The sequence below is a fragment of the Callorhinus ursinus genome, unplaced genomic scaffold (genome assembly GCF_003265705.2).
Source record: "Callorhinus ursinus isolate GAN/ISIS: 27379988/994484 unplaced genomic scaffold, GSC_fseal_2.0 scaffold3, whole genome shotgun sequence".
Taxonomy (NCBI): Eukaryota; Metazoa; Chordata; class Mammalia; order Carnivora; family Otariidae; genus Callorhinus; species Callorhinus ursinus.
This window is the reverse complement of record NW_027397065.1, coordinates 60,283,117-60,299,460: the sequence shown is the minus strand read 5'-3', so window position 1 is coordinate 60,299,460 and position 16,344 is coordinate 60,283,117. Positions and strand designations below refer to the sequence as shown.

The 16,344-nt window shown below is 38.1% G+C and overlaps 1 protein-coding gene across 3 annotated transcripts in view; it reads right to left on the bottom strand.

The window, feature by feature from the left end:
• Positions 1-16,344, bottom strand: part of OXCT1 (3-oxoacid CoA-transferase 1) — a 127,738-nt gene that overhangs the window by 86,829 nt on the left and 24,565 nt on the right. For 2 of the 3 annotated variants that reach the window (XM_073890953.1, XM_025867345.2), the window contains exons 6-7: positions 16,079-16,185; positions 13,846-13,906 (exon numbers count right to left, since the gene is read on the bottom strand). The exons of the other annotated variant lie outside the window; for it this stretch is intronic. In XM_073890953.1, the coding sequence (XP_073747054.1) occupies positions 13,846-13,906; positions 16,079-16,185 (168 nt within the window). The remainder of the gene's footprint in view (positions 1-13,845; positions 13,907-16,078; positions 16,186-16,344) is intronic. 3 annotated transcript variants of the gene reach the window in all.

Sequence of the window (16,344 nt, the reverse complement as noted above, 5' to 3'; positions counted from 1 at the left end):
GTGTAAGCTTAGCTAAGCTGGGGGCCCTGAGCATGAGGTGTAAGCTTAGGCAGCTGGGGGCCCTGAGCATGAGGTGTAAGCTTAGCCAGCTGGGGGCCCTGAGCGTGAGGTGTAAGCTTAGCTAGCTGGGGTTTAGGTTGTGCCTACTGTTTGCTGTAGCTATAGATGTCAGAGGCTCAATTTTTCTGTGATGTCCTTGTTTTTTGTCTCCTCGTTTGGATTTCCGTAGAGACTTCTTAAATAAGGTCTGAGATAGGAAAATCTTTCAGTTGTATTTCCCTATCATGATATAGGAGCTCTACTGTGTGGTGGCCATTGTGAAGGTGGGGAGGACAGGGAAGCATCCACAGTTTTGTGATTAGGTCCGTCTTCTAAGGAGACTTTGCCTCCCACTGGTGTGACCTTCACTAGTGCTTCTCAGTTTTGTGGTTTCTCCCTCCTTTAGTGAGACTGGAAGATGAGAGGCAGGCAGGGCTGGGTATTCCCCTTCCCACACCTGGAAGGCTAGAGAGACCTGGAGTTGGATATTTCCTTTTCCCCAGGTCACTTAGGCTCTGTCGAAAAAGTTTCTCTTGAAGGCAGTCCTTGTTAAGATAATAAGACGCTCTGGGTGTATTTCAAAGGGGCCACTTCCCTCTCCTTCTGCCAGAAGCACAAGGAGATTTTTCTCCAACCTTTATTGTGAGAATCTGCTAGAGATCCTGGAGGTAAAACCCAGGAAAGTATGCCCCCACCCACCCAAAATGGGGGCCACCTCAAAGTTTTTAACTCTCAAGCTTGTCCACATTGAGCCTCCAGCAATTCATCAGTTAGTTTAGGGTCTCCTACCGAGTGTCGGTTCCTACAGCGATTTCTGCTCCTGGGTTTCTCCTCCGGTATGCTTTGATTCTCTGTATCAGCTTGTTTGTCCCAATTCTGGAGGCAATGGTTTTCCTTGCAACCTCAATTCCCTGATGAATCTCTAAGAAACACTGTTGATTTTCAGTTTGTTCGGTTTTTTCTTATTGTGAGGACAGGCTTGGTGACTTCCAGGCTCCTTAGATGCCAGACCAGAAACTGGAAGTGCCTACAGAAGTGCCCTCTTTTCCATGAGGGATATTTTCCAAGACCCCCGGTGGACGCATGAAATTGAGGACAGTACCAAACCCTATACATATTTTTTTTCTATACATGCTTACCTATGATAAAGTTTAATTTATAAATTAGGCATAGCAAGAGAATAACTAATACTCAAATAGAACTTTAATATACTGTAATAAAGGTTATGTGAATGTGGCCTCTCTCTCTCAAAATATCTTACTGTACCATAGTCACCCTTCTTGTGAGGATATGAGATGATAAAATGCCTACATGATAACATGAAGTGAGGTGAATGATGTAAGCATTTTGATCAGTATCATTAGGCTACTACTGACCATCACAAGGTGGGTCATCTGCTTCTGGACCTCAATGGACCACGGGGAACTGAAACTGTGCAAAGTGAAACTATGGAGGGGAAGGGGGATCTATTTTTTACGTAGATAATCATTGCCAATATTTATTTCTTAGAATCCTAAAATTTCTTAGAATCAAACCATTGTATAACATATCCACCTCATTTTTAATTGGAGGAAAACCATTCTAGCTTCCCAAATGTGAAGGCTCTCACTTTATAGCTGTTAGGGGACTATCTTATTTTATAAGTTTTAAGAGGTTAATACACTGAATGATTTCTAATTTTGTGTTTATGGAAGCATTCACTTTGTCCTGCAGCTATACTTAGTTGACTGAAAAATTCAATTTGCTAAAGATCTATGACCCTGCTAGTAAGGAGGTAGTAAATTACAATAAAATGTTAATATTGCAAAGTATAAAACAAAATGCACCTTAAAATACACCTTGTATCCTTTACTTTTGCTTAAGCATATAAGCTTGGGAGGCAGAAAGAAATGTGTTTGGATCTTAACTCTCCCCCTTTACTAGCTTTGCTATCATAAAATTTTTCCCTATCCTCATTTCTTTCCTCTGTAAAATAAGGATAATAAAACCTAACTCAATGGATAATTATAATGGATGACGTAAAGTACTCCGCACTTGAGTGCATGGTATAAATAGTACTTGTTGCCTCTGTTGTTGTTATTTTTATTATTACAAGGCTATAACTCCTTCACCTGTTATTGTCAGTGCTGAAAATATTTCAATGACACAGAGTCTGCCCTCCGTGTAGGGCATACCTTAGCTGTATTCATTCTACTTAGACCATTCTACTGCCCCTTCTACTTCCTAGGAATGAATTTCATGAAGAAAAGTTTTCCATTCTATTTTCCTACATCCTTTTATAAAACCTAGTTCTCATCAATCTACATGTAAAATGCTAATTTGTACATTAAAAAATATGAACCAACAAAGAAGAAAAATAAAAATTTTTTGGATGCAAACATAATGCCAAAAGCATTGGGGAAAAAATCTATTAACAACTCAGAAGCTAAAATACTTTTTGTAGCAGGAACGCATTTATAGAACTGCTTTTAAAATTCTATTTAATACTTCCTTTATTTCTAAAGGTCTAATTCCACTTCTGAGATGCCAATTCTCAAAATGAATGAGGGTTGTAAATTCCTCAAACTGAGAGAAATTTAAATTATACCAAAACTTTCAAATTCAACAACCTTAATCCTGTAGCTTTTTATAGTCAACCTGTATTTGTCTGAGTTTGGTAATGATGAATTTTTCTTCCCCGAGTTTTGTCTTTGCCAGCAAAGCTTTTCTAAAATTTAAAATGAAATTCTAAACTGAAAAGAACTTTTTCACAATACAAGGCAAAACTTGTATCCTTCTCCCCCCAATTAAGGAAACTAAAATAGCTTCTTTAAATGAATAATGCAGCTCCTTTTCACAGAAAGCATCAAAAAGATACTAGAGTTCTTCACATCCCTGTTTAACTTCCCACCCATAGGATTTGGATTTAAAATTCTCTTCAAAGCAATTAAATGTGGACTTAAGTTATTCAGTGACAGAAGCTATGTCCTAATGTTAAATTTCAGAAACTGAATGGAAGAAGTGACCTACATTCTTGGACATGAGTGGTCTTGGTTTCTTCATGGAATGAACCACAGAGTAGAAAACCATTGCTTTCCAGCAGTTAAGTTATCCTTGTTTTCTAATCTTTCATTATTTCTCCCAAATTAAGCAACTGTTTCAAACCTTTTCATCTAAAAACAAACGAAATAAGATATACTTTTTTCATGAGTTTGTAAAAATTCAATAAGGCAAAGCTTTCATAAGGAAGCAGTGAAAACACACCTGCAATCTAATTTATTTATATGTAACAGTATGCTTTATCCTAAGCAATATGGAAAGATCTATTTTTGAACACTTAGTCCCTCTGATGTTTGCAGGCAGTGGTGTGCCCATGGTTGAACATAAATCATCCATGAATATCTGAGTCCCTCTTTATTCATTTTGTTTCTCTTGCTCCCAAAAGAATAACAAATGTTACTTTCATTCAAAAGAAGTCAAGATGGATAGTCAGCACAAGCAAGTTTCCTCAGGGAACAAACTTTAGTTTTCAACCCAAACCAAAATATTTGAAATCTTTTGGACAAAAGTACAAAAAGAGATAAGTAAGTCATTAACTAATGCTTCATTTAAAACATGACGACAGCTAAAAGAGGTCATCAATTTTTGAGCATATGCAACTTAGGTTAATGACAGATTTATTAAGAACCTTCCTTTCTTTAAGGTGTCCACGACGTTTCCCTTAAAAGTCATCACACTTTTTGAAGGAAAGGATCAACATATTCAGGTTGATTTTAATGAGCCTTAAATATTAGGTAATTTACCGATTAAAGCTAACAATATATTTGAAGCACAATCTAGGTTAGTTTCTTGACAACTAGGTTACAATTTTAGAAATTGGGGAGGTGGGGCACCTGGGTGGCTCAGTCAGTAAGCGTCTGGCTTTGGCTCAGGTCATGGTCCCAGGGTCCTGGGATCGAGGCCAGCACTGGGCTCCCTGCTCAGCGGGAAGCCTGCTTCTCCCTCTCCCTCTGCCGCTTCTTGTGTTCCCTCTTTCTCTGTCTCTCTGTCAAATAAATAAATTTTTAAAATCTTAAAAAAAAGAAAGAAAGAAAGAAAGAAAGAATTTGGGGATGTTATGGAATTTTCATTCCCTTGGATCTCAAGAACTTTGGAAGACATGGATAGGAGAAGCAGAGTGAGCCTTGCCAGCTACCACACATGCACAGAGTTCCAAAACCATCCTCACTGGGTCATTGAGAACACTGGCAGTCATCTGAGGTTTAGTGACTAAAACAGCAGAAGGGATCAAGGTGAGCACATAGCACTTGAGAGCTTTAGAAAACATATTCAAATGCCCTTTCCCACTGCTCAAAATAGACCCATGAAATGGGCAGACAGGAGATACTATAAAGAAGCTGGAATTTTAAAGTAATTTGTCCAACGTCACGATGCTAGTGAGAGACAAAGATACAATTCTTAATCTCAGATTCTGTTCATAAAAAGAAAAAAAAAAGATAAAGAAATACACGGAGACTCCTAAGAGCTTCGTCCCAGAACTTCTTTCCCTGAACAGTCTTTTCCATTCCATGACTAATTATCAAATTATATATGTAGATTATTCCCAATAGTATAACTCCCTTCCAGACCTCTCCACTGAGCACTGTACATACATGTCCACATGCACCTGCAAAGTTACCACCTGAATGCCTAAAAAAGCCAACTCACGCCTAGGAGAACCCTTGTTTCCCCTTTGGCCAGGTTTCCTATTTCAGGAAGTGGCACACCATTGCTTGAGTCAGGTCGAGGAGTTATTTTAAATCCCTGACTTTCCTCTCCCCAGCAACCCATATCCAGTGTATCAGCAAGTCTGATAGATTCCTCTGCCACAATACTGTCTACCTCACTTCTATCCCCCTTCCCCACCTGCACTCCACCATCACCTCTTGCCTGGATCACTGGTCACCCTGCCTTCCTTCATGCCATCGTAAAACCCATTCCACACACAGTACCCACACTACAACCATGACCCTTTCATTTGTGCTTAAGTCCCATCTCCTGTAAAATCCCACATACCTACCTACCTACATTTTCAATTTTGCAATTCTTATTGATAAGCATCTCAAAAATAAAGCCTTGGTACTCGTCATAGCCTGCCAGTGGCAGGTGAAGCTTGGAAAGTCAGGACTTAAACCAAGTCTTCCAAGTGTCCTTTTCTTTAGACCATTCAAACTCCTAGTGATCTAGCCCCAGAAACCTACCCATATCTCAGTTTTCTCGTTTGTAATACTGTAATAAAACTGCCTCTCCTCCTATGTCACCTGGTGACAGGTAAGAGGATCGAATGAGTGAATATATGTGAAAGTGCTCTGAAAAACATAAAGCATGACACAAACAGAAAATGATATAAAATGCATGCTACTGCAGAAATGCTGCTTAAGTATGGAGTTTTCTGAGCTTCTGTTTACAAGAATGAGGAATTAAGTAAATCTAGCTAACATAACTGACTTTTGCCTCTTGTCACTAGAATATATGTAGGCTGGTTCCAGCCTTCTCTATCGCTTCAGAGGACTGGTGCTATAAAAGAAAGCACAGGGCTGCCCTGGTTAAGTCCCTGATCTCCCGATTTACCTTACCAACAAATACGAAATAACCAGACAGATCCTAAGTGTGTTTCTGACTAAAAACAAAACAGGAAGCTAAAAGCCACAGTTCGGAAGGCTGAGAAAATCAGCCTCACCATGCCCAAAGTCTCTCTACTCCTCTCCCTCCCTGCCTCCGGGATGCAGAGGGCACAGCTCCAGAGAAGATGAGAGCCCAGGGCTGTAGTGTCCCTCCCAATGCCAGGAACACAGGATGACTCCAACGCCAGCCAGCCAGCAGGAGCTGGAGCTGCATGCCAGTCAAGGCTCAGGTTGCAGAAGTCCTGAGGTACCGACGTTCACCTCGCTGTGTGCTGTGGACACAAGAAACTGGCCCTCAAGAATGATGAGACCAGTCAAACAGGCAGGAAAAGGCAAGATGCTTCTAATAGAATCAGTCCATCAATTCATGATAATTGAAAGTCAGATTTCCTGACAAAGGCATTGAGATTTCAAAGACATTGTAACAACTGTGGACAGATATGCAAGTTGTTGTATCTGATCTTCCTTTCATTATGGCTGCCCCCCAAAAAGGCTTGCCAAATTGCACATTCATGTCACTGCCACACAAATTCTTATTATTGGTTTAATTCTTCATTGATTTTTTCAAACCAGTTATTATTCTATTTCAGTTCTACTTGAACCCGTTGGTCTTTTAAGAAATAATACTGAGTTGACATTTAAGATATTTAGACTACAGAAATGGAAATCATGCTGTAAATTAAGGGTCTGCAAACTTGCTCTGTGAAGTCCAGTTAATATTTTAGGGTTTGTGGACTCTGTCACATATTCTTTTTTAAATAACCCTTTAACAATATAAAAACATTCTCAACTCTGATGTGGTACAAAAAGAGGCCATGGGCTACAGTTTTGCAACCCTTTTAAATAATAACTGTGAGCTAATAGTATACAGAACATTCACAGTTACATATAATATAAATCAGTCTTTCATTTAACATGAATCATACTGGTTCCACAGGTTTCTCTTTCCTGAAGTAGGTACTAAACTAGGAATGTTTTATATTACAGAACGATGAGGAATACACCCTGATTATTTTTCATGAGGCAAAAAATTCTGCCCAGATATTTTTTTCCCCTCCCTAGGTGGTCACAGATAAAAAATGTTCACTAAGAATTAATGAAGCACCCTTTACAATGTATATACTTAGAGTAAAATGTAAAAGCCTAAGTTTATACAGTTGCAAGTTGATAAAATGCAAATTTGTGAAGCCTCAAAAATTATAAATAGACACAAAATCAAAAAGCCAAAAATAAAATAAAATTCACCAATCCATCAAAATAACACATCCATCCATGTGTTATTAAATGACTTTCAGGATCTCTGCACTAACAATAAAAAATAGCACCAAAATTTTGTAAGGATAATGGCATACAAATGACTTGCTGTAATTGGTATTTCTACCCCACAATGCAATGAAGTCCATTGTACCTGAGATAATGGAACTCTCTCACATAGCTGCTGCATTGTTACCAAGCAACAAGAAATAAAATGTCAGGATTAGCACTCGATTTAATATATTTTATCATCAATAAAACATGTTTCCATTCTGCTATTCTTCTGGATGTAAATGGTCATTAGTCTAAGAATTATATTTAGTAATCTATAAGAGTATGCAAAAAAAAAAAAAAAGAGAAGAAAGAAAGCAGTAAAGTTAACACCGGGCATTCACCAAGTCCATTCTTTTTTAATATTTACTGCTTCTTTAGTGGAAACAGCAGAATTAACATAATAGTAATTCTACTACTGAGGTTATTTTTGCCAAAACACTCAACTACAATTTGTCTTCATTAGCATTCAGGTATTTTCAAACCAATGTAGCATTTCATGAAAATTCAATGGTCTTTAATGGTCATGAATGATCTTTAAATACTTTATTACTTTGAAATAAGTAGTCAATCAGTTCAGTCAATTTAGCTGTGTAAGGAAATTATCATCTTTTCTGTCAAAAGATTATACATCCGGCTAAATTTGTAGCATAAGAAACTTACAGATAACTCTTTCAGAGTGGTTTAGTAGTAATTATAAAATGAAATACAAAGCATGAATAAAATCTTACAACTAAAAAACTATGAGAGAAAGAAATGTAAATTAAAAGGCATTATATAACAGGTCTAAAAACAAAAATCAATGTAAATGATAACCACTGCTTATCACAACCATCCCAAAAGTTAAAGGCTGGGCAAATGACTGCCTTCTGCCAGGATTCATGCGGGTGGAGGAAAGAGGGTATTCGATCTTTCTACATTGTTTCAAACAGTTCTCTTACCTCCCCCAACCCTTTTTCAAAAAAGAATTTGTGTCAAGTGTTCAACTCAACTGGCCTGGGTGGATAGAGTAAAGAAGACTAGAACAAATAGTTTCTTGCTGTCCTCATTCTAGTTAACTGAAGTAGAGTTTTACCAGGTACATACTTAAGGGCAGTAAGAGATATTTACATATCATGCATCACACAGTGAGTGTCAAACTTGACACTCTAGTCAGATTCTCATAAATATCATGTTTCCACAGGGCAATCAAATTTGTGTGTGTGAATGAATTCCATACAGGGGTGACCACTAGTTGCCTGGGTAGAGATATGTGTGCTCCAAATCAAATCTATCTAATGAGGTCTCTTAACTGGTTAGAAGTGCTTGTCTTAAGTGGAGAGAAGCTTTAATTTTTTTGTTTAACCTGTGTTTTTTCTTTTTACGGTCTCTTGCAAAAATGATGAGTTTCACAGCTTTAGAAGCTGTAATATCATAAGGCGTTAGCAATGTCAAGATTAAGAATAAAAGACACTTAAGGGGAAAGGAATTATGTTTACCCCTCAGGCATTTTTGTGTTCTCTAAAGCAGGAAGGAAGATAACAAAAGTCTCTAAAAACATGGATACATTAACTGGCCTGCTTGGTGGAGATTAAATGTTCACAGAATCCACTGAAGTGATTAAGTCATGTCATTAAAATCCACTGTGTTCTAAATGTAAAGTGAAACAACAACCAGTTTGATCACTTCTGATAAGATAATTCACGAGGAGTTATCAATGCAAAGTTCTCCAAACAGGGCCAGAGAGTCACAAGAGCCTGGAGGCTCCAATCTTAGAACCATTCTCCATTCATCTCAGAGTTTTAAAGTCAGATTTAGGCCTTGGGCACTATTACAAAGTGAACTAAAAATACAAATCCTATTTCCCAAAGCCTCAGAAGGAGACATTGCTGTTCCCAAGAAAGCTGCCCTCATGGGGGGCTCCTCAGCCTACCACCCTGCAATGAGCAAGGGAGAGTAGGTCATCCCTATTCCTCAAATCCACCAGCAATGCTCTTGCCACACACCTCGCCACCGGCTACCCCTACCGCCTAGACTCCTCCCCCTCCGAGAGCTGAAGAGCTGGTGTCCTGAGTCCCTGGGGGATCTCTACTCAGAAGGCCTTTTACTGCTCACCTTATCTAAAACTTCAGTTTCTTCTGCTGACATTTCATGTTCCTTTTCATGCTTTTTGTTTTTTCTCCTTCACACATATCAACATACGGCATGCTACGTACTTCCCTTATGTACTGTTATCTCATGTCTATCTTGAGCAGCAGAAAGTAAGCTCCGCAAGAGCAGGGGTGTGTCTCTGTTTTGTTCACTGCTGGACTTCCAGAACCCAGAAAAGTGCCTCTCCTTAAAATGTGGTTGAGATATAATATCTGGTGTTTCTTTATAGATAATAAAGGAGGAGAGAAAGGGAGATGGGGATGTAGATGAGGCAGGCGTGACCATGGGCTAACAGTCATTGCAGCTGAGGGATGAGCTCCTGGGGCTTCACTACACTCTTGTTTACTGTTGCATAGGTTCATCATTCTTCATAATAAACATCAAAACCAAAAATTTTTAATATCATTTATACTGCAATGAATCTTCGCTCTTCCTCACCCACCAATCAGAAACAACACACGTCTGCTCAGCAGACTGACAGATGTGTCATCTTTTCCTCTAGTTAATCTCCTAAAGAGAGAAGGCACGTGCCAGGCATTAGTACAGAACACAGAAGTCACAGTTCCCAAAGCTTGCCTCTTCTAACACAAGTTTTAGGATAGCACTCTGGGAAGTAATTTTCAATATGTCCATAACTTATGACTTAGTGCATTTTTTTTTCAGGGGACTGATAAAACACCATATTCCTGATAATGGTTATGGCTGCAGGGGATGCAGGCAGATGAGAAAGAGTATGAGCAATCTTCTAATTCTTACCTTAGTGGGTTCACAGATATTCAAAGTGTTATTATGCTTCATAACCCACAGAGGCTACATGTATACAATATTTGCATGCATCAAGTATCATATAAGCAATTCTTTCATATGCAAATATGCAAATATACCATAATGTGGTTATTATAAAAATAATTTTATTCAAGTCGGGATAATAAATATACTGTTTTAACTAAAAGCTGAAATTAGCTAAAAGAGAAGAGGCTCAGTATAAACCGTGCTGTCCTCTAACACCAGCCATGGCACAACCCTGACAAAACCAGCTGGGCTATTTCCATCTCAGGCAGCCTCAACAGCCTTTGGTGGCTGAGTCAGACAACCTTTTCTGACAGAGCAGGCATGCCAGGCTGCTTGCAGGAGACCAAAGCTCAACAGTCTCCTGAGTGAAGCACTCCAAGCCCTCCCCCTGGGTTTTCTATTATAAGTTGCTTTTTAAAAAATGCAGAAACAGGTCACTTCCAAGAAAAACCCAAGGTGGTAGGATAGGCACCCAGGAGACTGGCAGAGGGGCTCACAGGGAGCTGGGGGGGATAAGAAGACCCCTGCAAAAGCCAAATGAGTTCCCTTAGGAAGACAGGACAGTCCTCACTCATTAAACACACAGAATGCAACGCCAAGAGTCGTTCCCTGGCTGGTTTTGCACTTAAACTTGTTAAGTTTATCAGGGAAGACGACTGCACCCACTCAAAGAGAAGGAGGTCCAGAAATATCGCTGTCTGGGCCAAAAAGAGAAACGTCTTTCTGGCATGTGTGCCAACATGTGCACCTGCTTGTACTATTTCTCCCAGTAGCCACTCAGTTCCTTAAGGGGATGGAGGCAGGTGGGTGGGGGCGGGGAGTACAGCCGGCATTCACTGTATCACAACTTTGTGGTGAACCATGCAATTGGCTGCAGGTTTTAAGAAATATGAATGCAATATTCATATCGATTTTATTAAAGGGGAAAACAGACACACTTGGTCACCTCATTGGCTTTATACAACTTGTAAGCTTATGGAGAGCACATCTGAAAGAGGAAACTCTTCTGGAAAGGAGGAATATTCCCCCTTTTAGAGAAACTAGAAATAACTCATATTGAGGGCAAATTTGATACTCTCTTTAATTCAAGATAAACATCCTGATTTACTTCTTGATAGAAAACATTTACTGTAAATTAATTACAGAAGAAACTATGAACAACAACAAAAGCAAGAGGTGACTTGTATGTTCCTTTGCCACTCTGCTTCTAAGGCCAAAAACAATTTTGAGATGCCTAAGGGAACCATCGTTAATACTATAGATTTTGAAAGCATTTCATAAAATAATGGAAATGAGCAGACACCTGGAATCAATCTCCCTATGGTTCTGCCCTAGCTGTGTGACCTCAGGTCTCATATTTAACCCTCTTCTGTAAAATAAGGATAATATTGGTTCCTACCTTATAAGATTATTATGAGGATTACAACAATAATAATGTACATAAAAATATAGCAGTGACTAATACATAATAAATACTTGATTAACAGTAGCTATCATTATAATAACTAGCAGGCAGGAGAAAATGTGGGTAATTTATGATCTCTGAAGATTTCTGTTTAATACCACACTGCAGAGACCAGCTCATAATCATCCATCCCACTAGGATCACCATCAAATAAAGCAGGACAGGAACAGAAGAGAATTAAGAATCTGGGAGGTCCATGAAGGTAACAGAGTGCACAGAACATAGGGAAGAGGAGGAGCTGGATGTCCAGGGTACTCACCAGACTCAGAATAATACAAAAGTCACAAAGTCAAATGGACTTTTCATATCACAAAATACTCCCTCTACTCACCATCCCCAATTCCAAATGATTTTACTCTTTTGAGAACAAAGTTCTTATAAATCAACTTACAAGCATGAAGACCTCTTCTACTATGGAACTTATAATAATCCGTTATTTAAAAGCTGTTTTGCTTAGATTCCTAAGCTAGAATGACAAATTCGATTTCATCTTGATCATTATAACTAAGCTCTGTCCAATCAAACTTTTCACAGTGATGATGTTCTATACCTGTGAAGCTATTGACAGTAGTCGCTAGCCATATGCAACTACTAAAGAGAAAATTACCTTGTTTAATTTTCATTAATTTAAATTTTAAAAGTTACATGTGACTAGTGGCCACCATGTTGGACGCTGCAGGTATAGTCCATTCTGAGTGGCTGACAGAAGCACCGTATTGAAAAGGATCCCAGAGTGAGTCTGCGTCTAGCAGGGAAGAGTTCAGGGATAGATAGAGATGTCTGTTCTCAGACAAGGAGGGCTAGCCTTTACCATACTTACAGGCTCCGTTAAAGGAACTGATCTCCCTATCCCTTACACCAGAGGGAAAAAAAAAAAAAAAAAACTCCTCTCTTTTCTAGTTATCTACAGTGATTCTCAGACACTAGAGGGTCATTTTCTGTTCTTAGAAGAAATAAGATTGGCTGAAAAGAACCGAATTATAAAAGAAGAAGAAGAAGAAAAAGAACTTCAGACAGGACAATGCATAATGCCCTTGGTATTCAGAGAAGGAATATTAGTTCCTTACAGAAGCACATAAAATCAACAGTGTTAAACTACCAGTTATTTTAAGCTAAGTTACAGGCTTTTTTTTTCAGTGATACCGTATATGTGCCATGGACAGGTCATTAAGATGATTCAATAAATAAAAAAAGAAAAAACAGATTATACAGTGAGAGTAAACCACAGTGTCCATTTTGAATGCAGAAAATACACTAAAGCCATTGCAAAAGAAACCATTATGCCTGGGTTGAAAGTACCACATCCTCTAGAACTTTAAAAATAACTTCACTTTCCAAGAGAGGAACAGAATTCTAACATTTGGTTTTTCAAAAATACCACTGTGCTGCCTCCATGAAATACCATCTTGGCCAAATGCATGCAGGAGCCCAAAGACACCACATACGAAACTGCCATCACATGAAAAAAACCACGAACGTATATTCTCATTTCCAGATCCCACGATGGGTTCCTATAAAGCTCTCCCAAGGAAAAGCTATCTCAAACCTTCATGAAAATTTGGTTCCAGGGTGATTCTCAAAGTCTCACGTTAAGAATCATTTTGAAGTCTCCTTTCAGGTTCATATACGTATGTGTGTATATATACATATATATACATATATATATATATATATATATATATATATATATAGCAGGTTCATATATATAACAAAATGGCAGGGTTTGAGTGTAAGCCAACTATTTTTGTCTCAGAGCTTAACCCTAGAAAGGCTCTAGAATTAGTCAAGTCTCTCCCACACCATGAGACGTCCAAAGAAAAGTCAGTTAGTTCCTTAATTCAACTATTCCAAACAGAACCACATCAAAGCAATTACTTGTACTACCCTCCTTCTTCCTTAAAGAATTCACAGTATCAAATACAGTAATGATATAACTTACTATTTTTCTGGGGTTTTGTATATAAAAATTTATCTTGCAATTTTACCCAAGGAGGTCTATTTTACTAAAATACCAAAGGACTGTTATAAGCTAGCCAGTCTCGTGGCTTGATCCCAAAGAGAGCATTCCAGTGAGACCCTAGCCAACCAGAAAGCTAATGTTACAGTAAAATTGCAACTATTACATATTTATCTTTTTAAAGATTTTATTCATTTATTTGCCAGAGAGAGAGAGAGTGCACAGCAGGCAGAGGGAGAAGCAGGCTCCCCACTCAGCAAGGAGCCCGATGCAGGATTCGATCCCAGGACACTTGGATCACGACCAGAGCTGAAAGCAGACGCTTAACCAATTGAGCCACCCAGGTGTCCCTCAACTAATACATATTAAGTAGAATCCTTTGATATCCAAAATTTAAAAGCGGTCATTGTTTATCCTCCAGAAGACAAATGAATTGTTGTACATTTGCTGAACTAATACATAACAGCAAGTTTAAAAAGCAACCTTTGGAAAGCAGAAATAACCTCTTCTCTCACCTCTACCACTGTCGTCTCTGCAGCTTTGCACATCGGCAAATTGAAATTTCTTGCACTTTTCCTATATTAGGAGTGGGGGAAAGTGGGAAAAGAAAACCAAAAATAAGAAGAGTTTCTCTCAGCTTTCATTATAGATTAAAAGAATTTCTATAAACTAAAAATCTGTGAATCTTTTAAAAGTGTGTATTTTCCATAAGTGTTAAAACAATTTTGTAAATAAAAACAATGGCCACTTCATTCAATTACAGTTTTCATGGGGTTGAAGGAAAGAGGAACTATTTTTCATGTTCAACATACAGATCATATACAGAAAGATAAAACAGATATTAATAAATCTACTCTATTTAAAACTAAGTTGCCTAAGTCTTTTAACTGGGATGCCACTTCGTTTCCATAGTTATATATTTCACTAAACTTGTTCTTGTTAAAATATTAAGAAAAGTAGCACGTGCTTTATATGAGAAGGTATAGTAATTATATTCTCTATTAAAAAGAGACCTATTGCTGAAATAAAACGAAACATTCATTGGTAATGTGTGAGTCATCTATAAAGATCATTCTGGGGGACCAATTTCTAATGAAATTTTTTGAAGTACAACACCCACATTAGACCCTGAGGTGTAAAAATTTCCAGAAAGTGCCAATTTTGCTGATGATTTTGCACTCAAGTTCTTAAATTAATGCATCACCACCAACCATAAAAATTTTAAGGTATTTTTTTGTTTCTGAGAGTGTAAGTTGACTAAAAAAAAAATCTTATTTGATAGAGGGAACTGAGTTACATCTTTCTTTTACTAGCTCTTTTAGGCCACCAATGTTTATCTCACTTAGATTTAAGGATAAATATAAAGACAGGTGTGTCCCTGAGACAGAAGTCCTTGGGTACTTTCACAAGTTGCTAAGTTGGATTCCACCAGCCATCCAGCATGTCCAGCATCAAAAGCTCCAAGGGCAGTGTGGCCAGAGGCAAAGGTATGTAGGGCTGTCCTAACAATGGCCTAGACAGACCTTTTACCAGTTGTCCCCCTAACAATGGAGGTCATCCTAGAAGTCAGGATCTTAAGAATCTAAGTCACTTGACCATTGCTGATGGAGCAGTCTCATCTCCTATCAATAACCACAGGCATAAGTCAATGCTGAGAACAGCCCCCGTGCAAACTTTAGATATTAGAGCCAGGCAATGAAACACACGATAAACTCATGGAAATAGTTTAAATAATTCATTTCCATTTGCTTCTATACAATTTCATTAATCTTTTTTAAAATGCAAAATGTGTAACTGCCGAGATCAGTTGTAATCAAAAACTGGTTGAATTCAAGAAATCAAATATAGCATTAATATCATATAAGATCTTCAGAAATGAACAAAAACAGCATGAGAGTAGTCACTGAGAATTCAACTGTGCTCTCACCAAAGGTGCATCAGGTAAAGATAAAAATTATTACTAAAACAGTAAATGACCATATTATAAGAAAGAAAATTATTTCTGTAACCTAACAGGCAAAGTCTTCAAGACTTGTAGGTGTATATTCAAAGATGGTACAATTTTCAAAACTACCATATAATGTATATGTATAATATATAAACTTAGTATTTAGTATGCTCAGGGTAATCAAAAGATCTTGAACTATATTAAGCCTTTGGCTTAATATCTGTGGCTATCCAAATAACAAGCATTCTCAAGATTAATCAACTTTTTCAGATAGAACCTACATAAGTATTTCCTAGCAGACACCAACAGGACTGGAAAAGAACTGACCTAAATGGGTGCTAGCAAGCTCTTCCCAGAATATCAAAATAATTTAGGCATTTTAAGACAATGCATATTAATAATATAAAAATTAAATACAATTGTGTGCTTTTCTCACATTTGCTAAGTATGTCTCAACATTGTAACTTGTCCTGGCAACTAAAATACACACATAAAAATAGTCTGTATGGGACTATATACAAGAGTATATTGATTCAAAATAGCTACCAAGCAGTGCAATGTGGGCACCACCTAATCAGAACAGACCCCCACAAATACACACCAGCAAGAATGCACAGCAGCAGCCTTGCACACGCATGCACACACTGACCTGGGGGCTTGTACGACTGTAAGCCACTTTTTAAATGAATCTTTGAACACCAAACACATCAAGATATCCGTTTTGTAATCATAATTTAGGAAATGCAAAGTTGCTGAAATGCATTTCATTAATATTTAAAACAAAACAAACATCATACTACCTGAAAATCACATTTCCTGCTTGGTCTGCCTTCCAGGCTTTCACCAAAGCAAAATCTCCCGTAATTGCTTCCTCCAAAATAAAATGCTGACCATTAAACTCCCTCACCTGCAGGAGACAAAGGGGACATTGTCAGGTATGTGCTGGGGTAGAAGCAGAGAATAAGGATACAAACCTGGTCGGGGAAGGTTTCTCAGAGGGAGAACAATCTAAATGGAGATCTCACGGGGGAGTAGTGGTAGGAAACTAGGATTTAGTCAAAGTGGT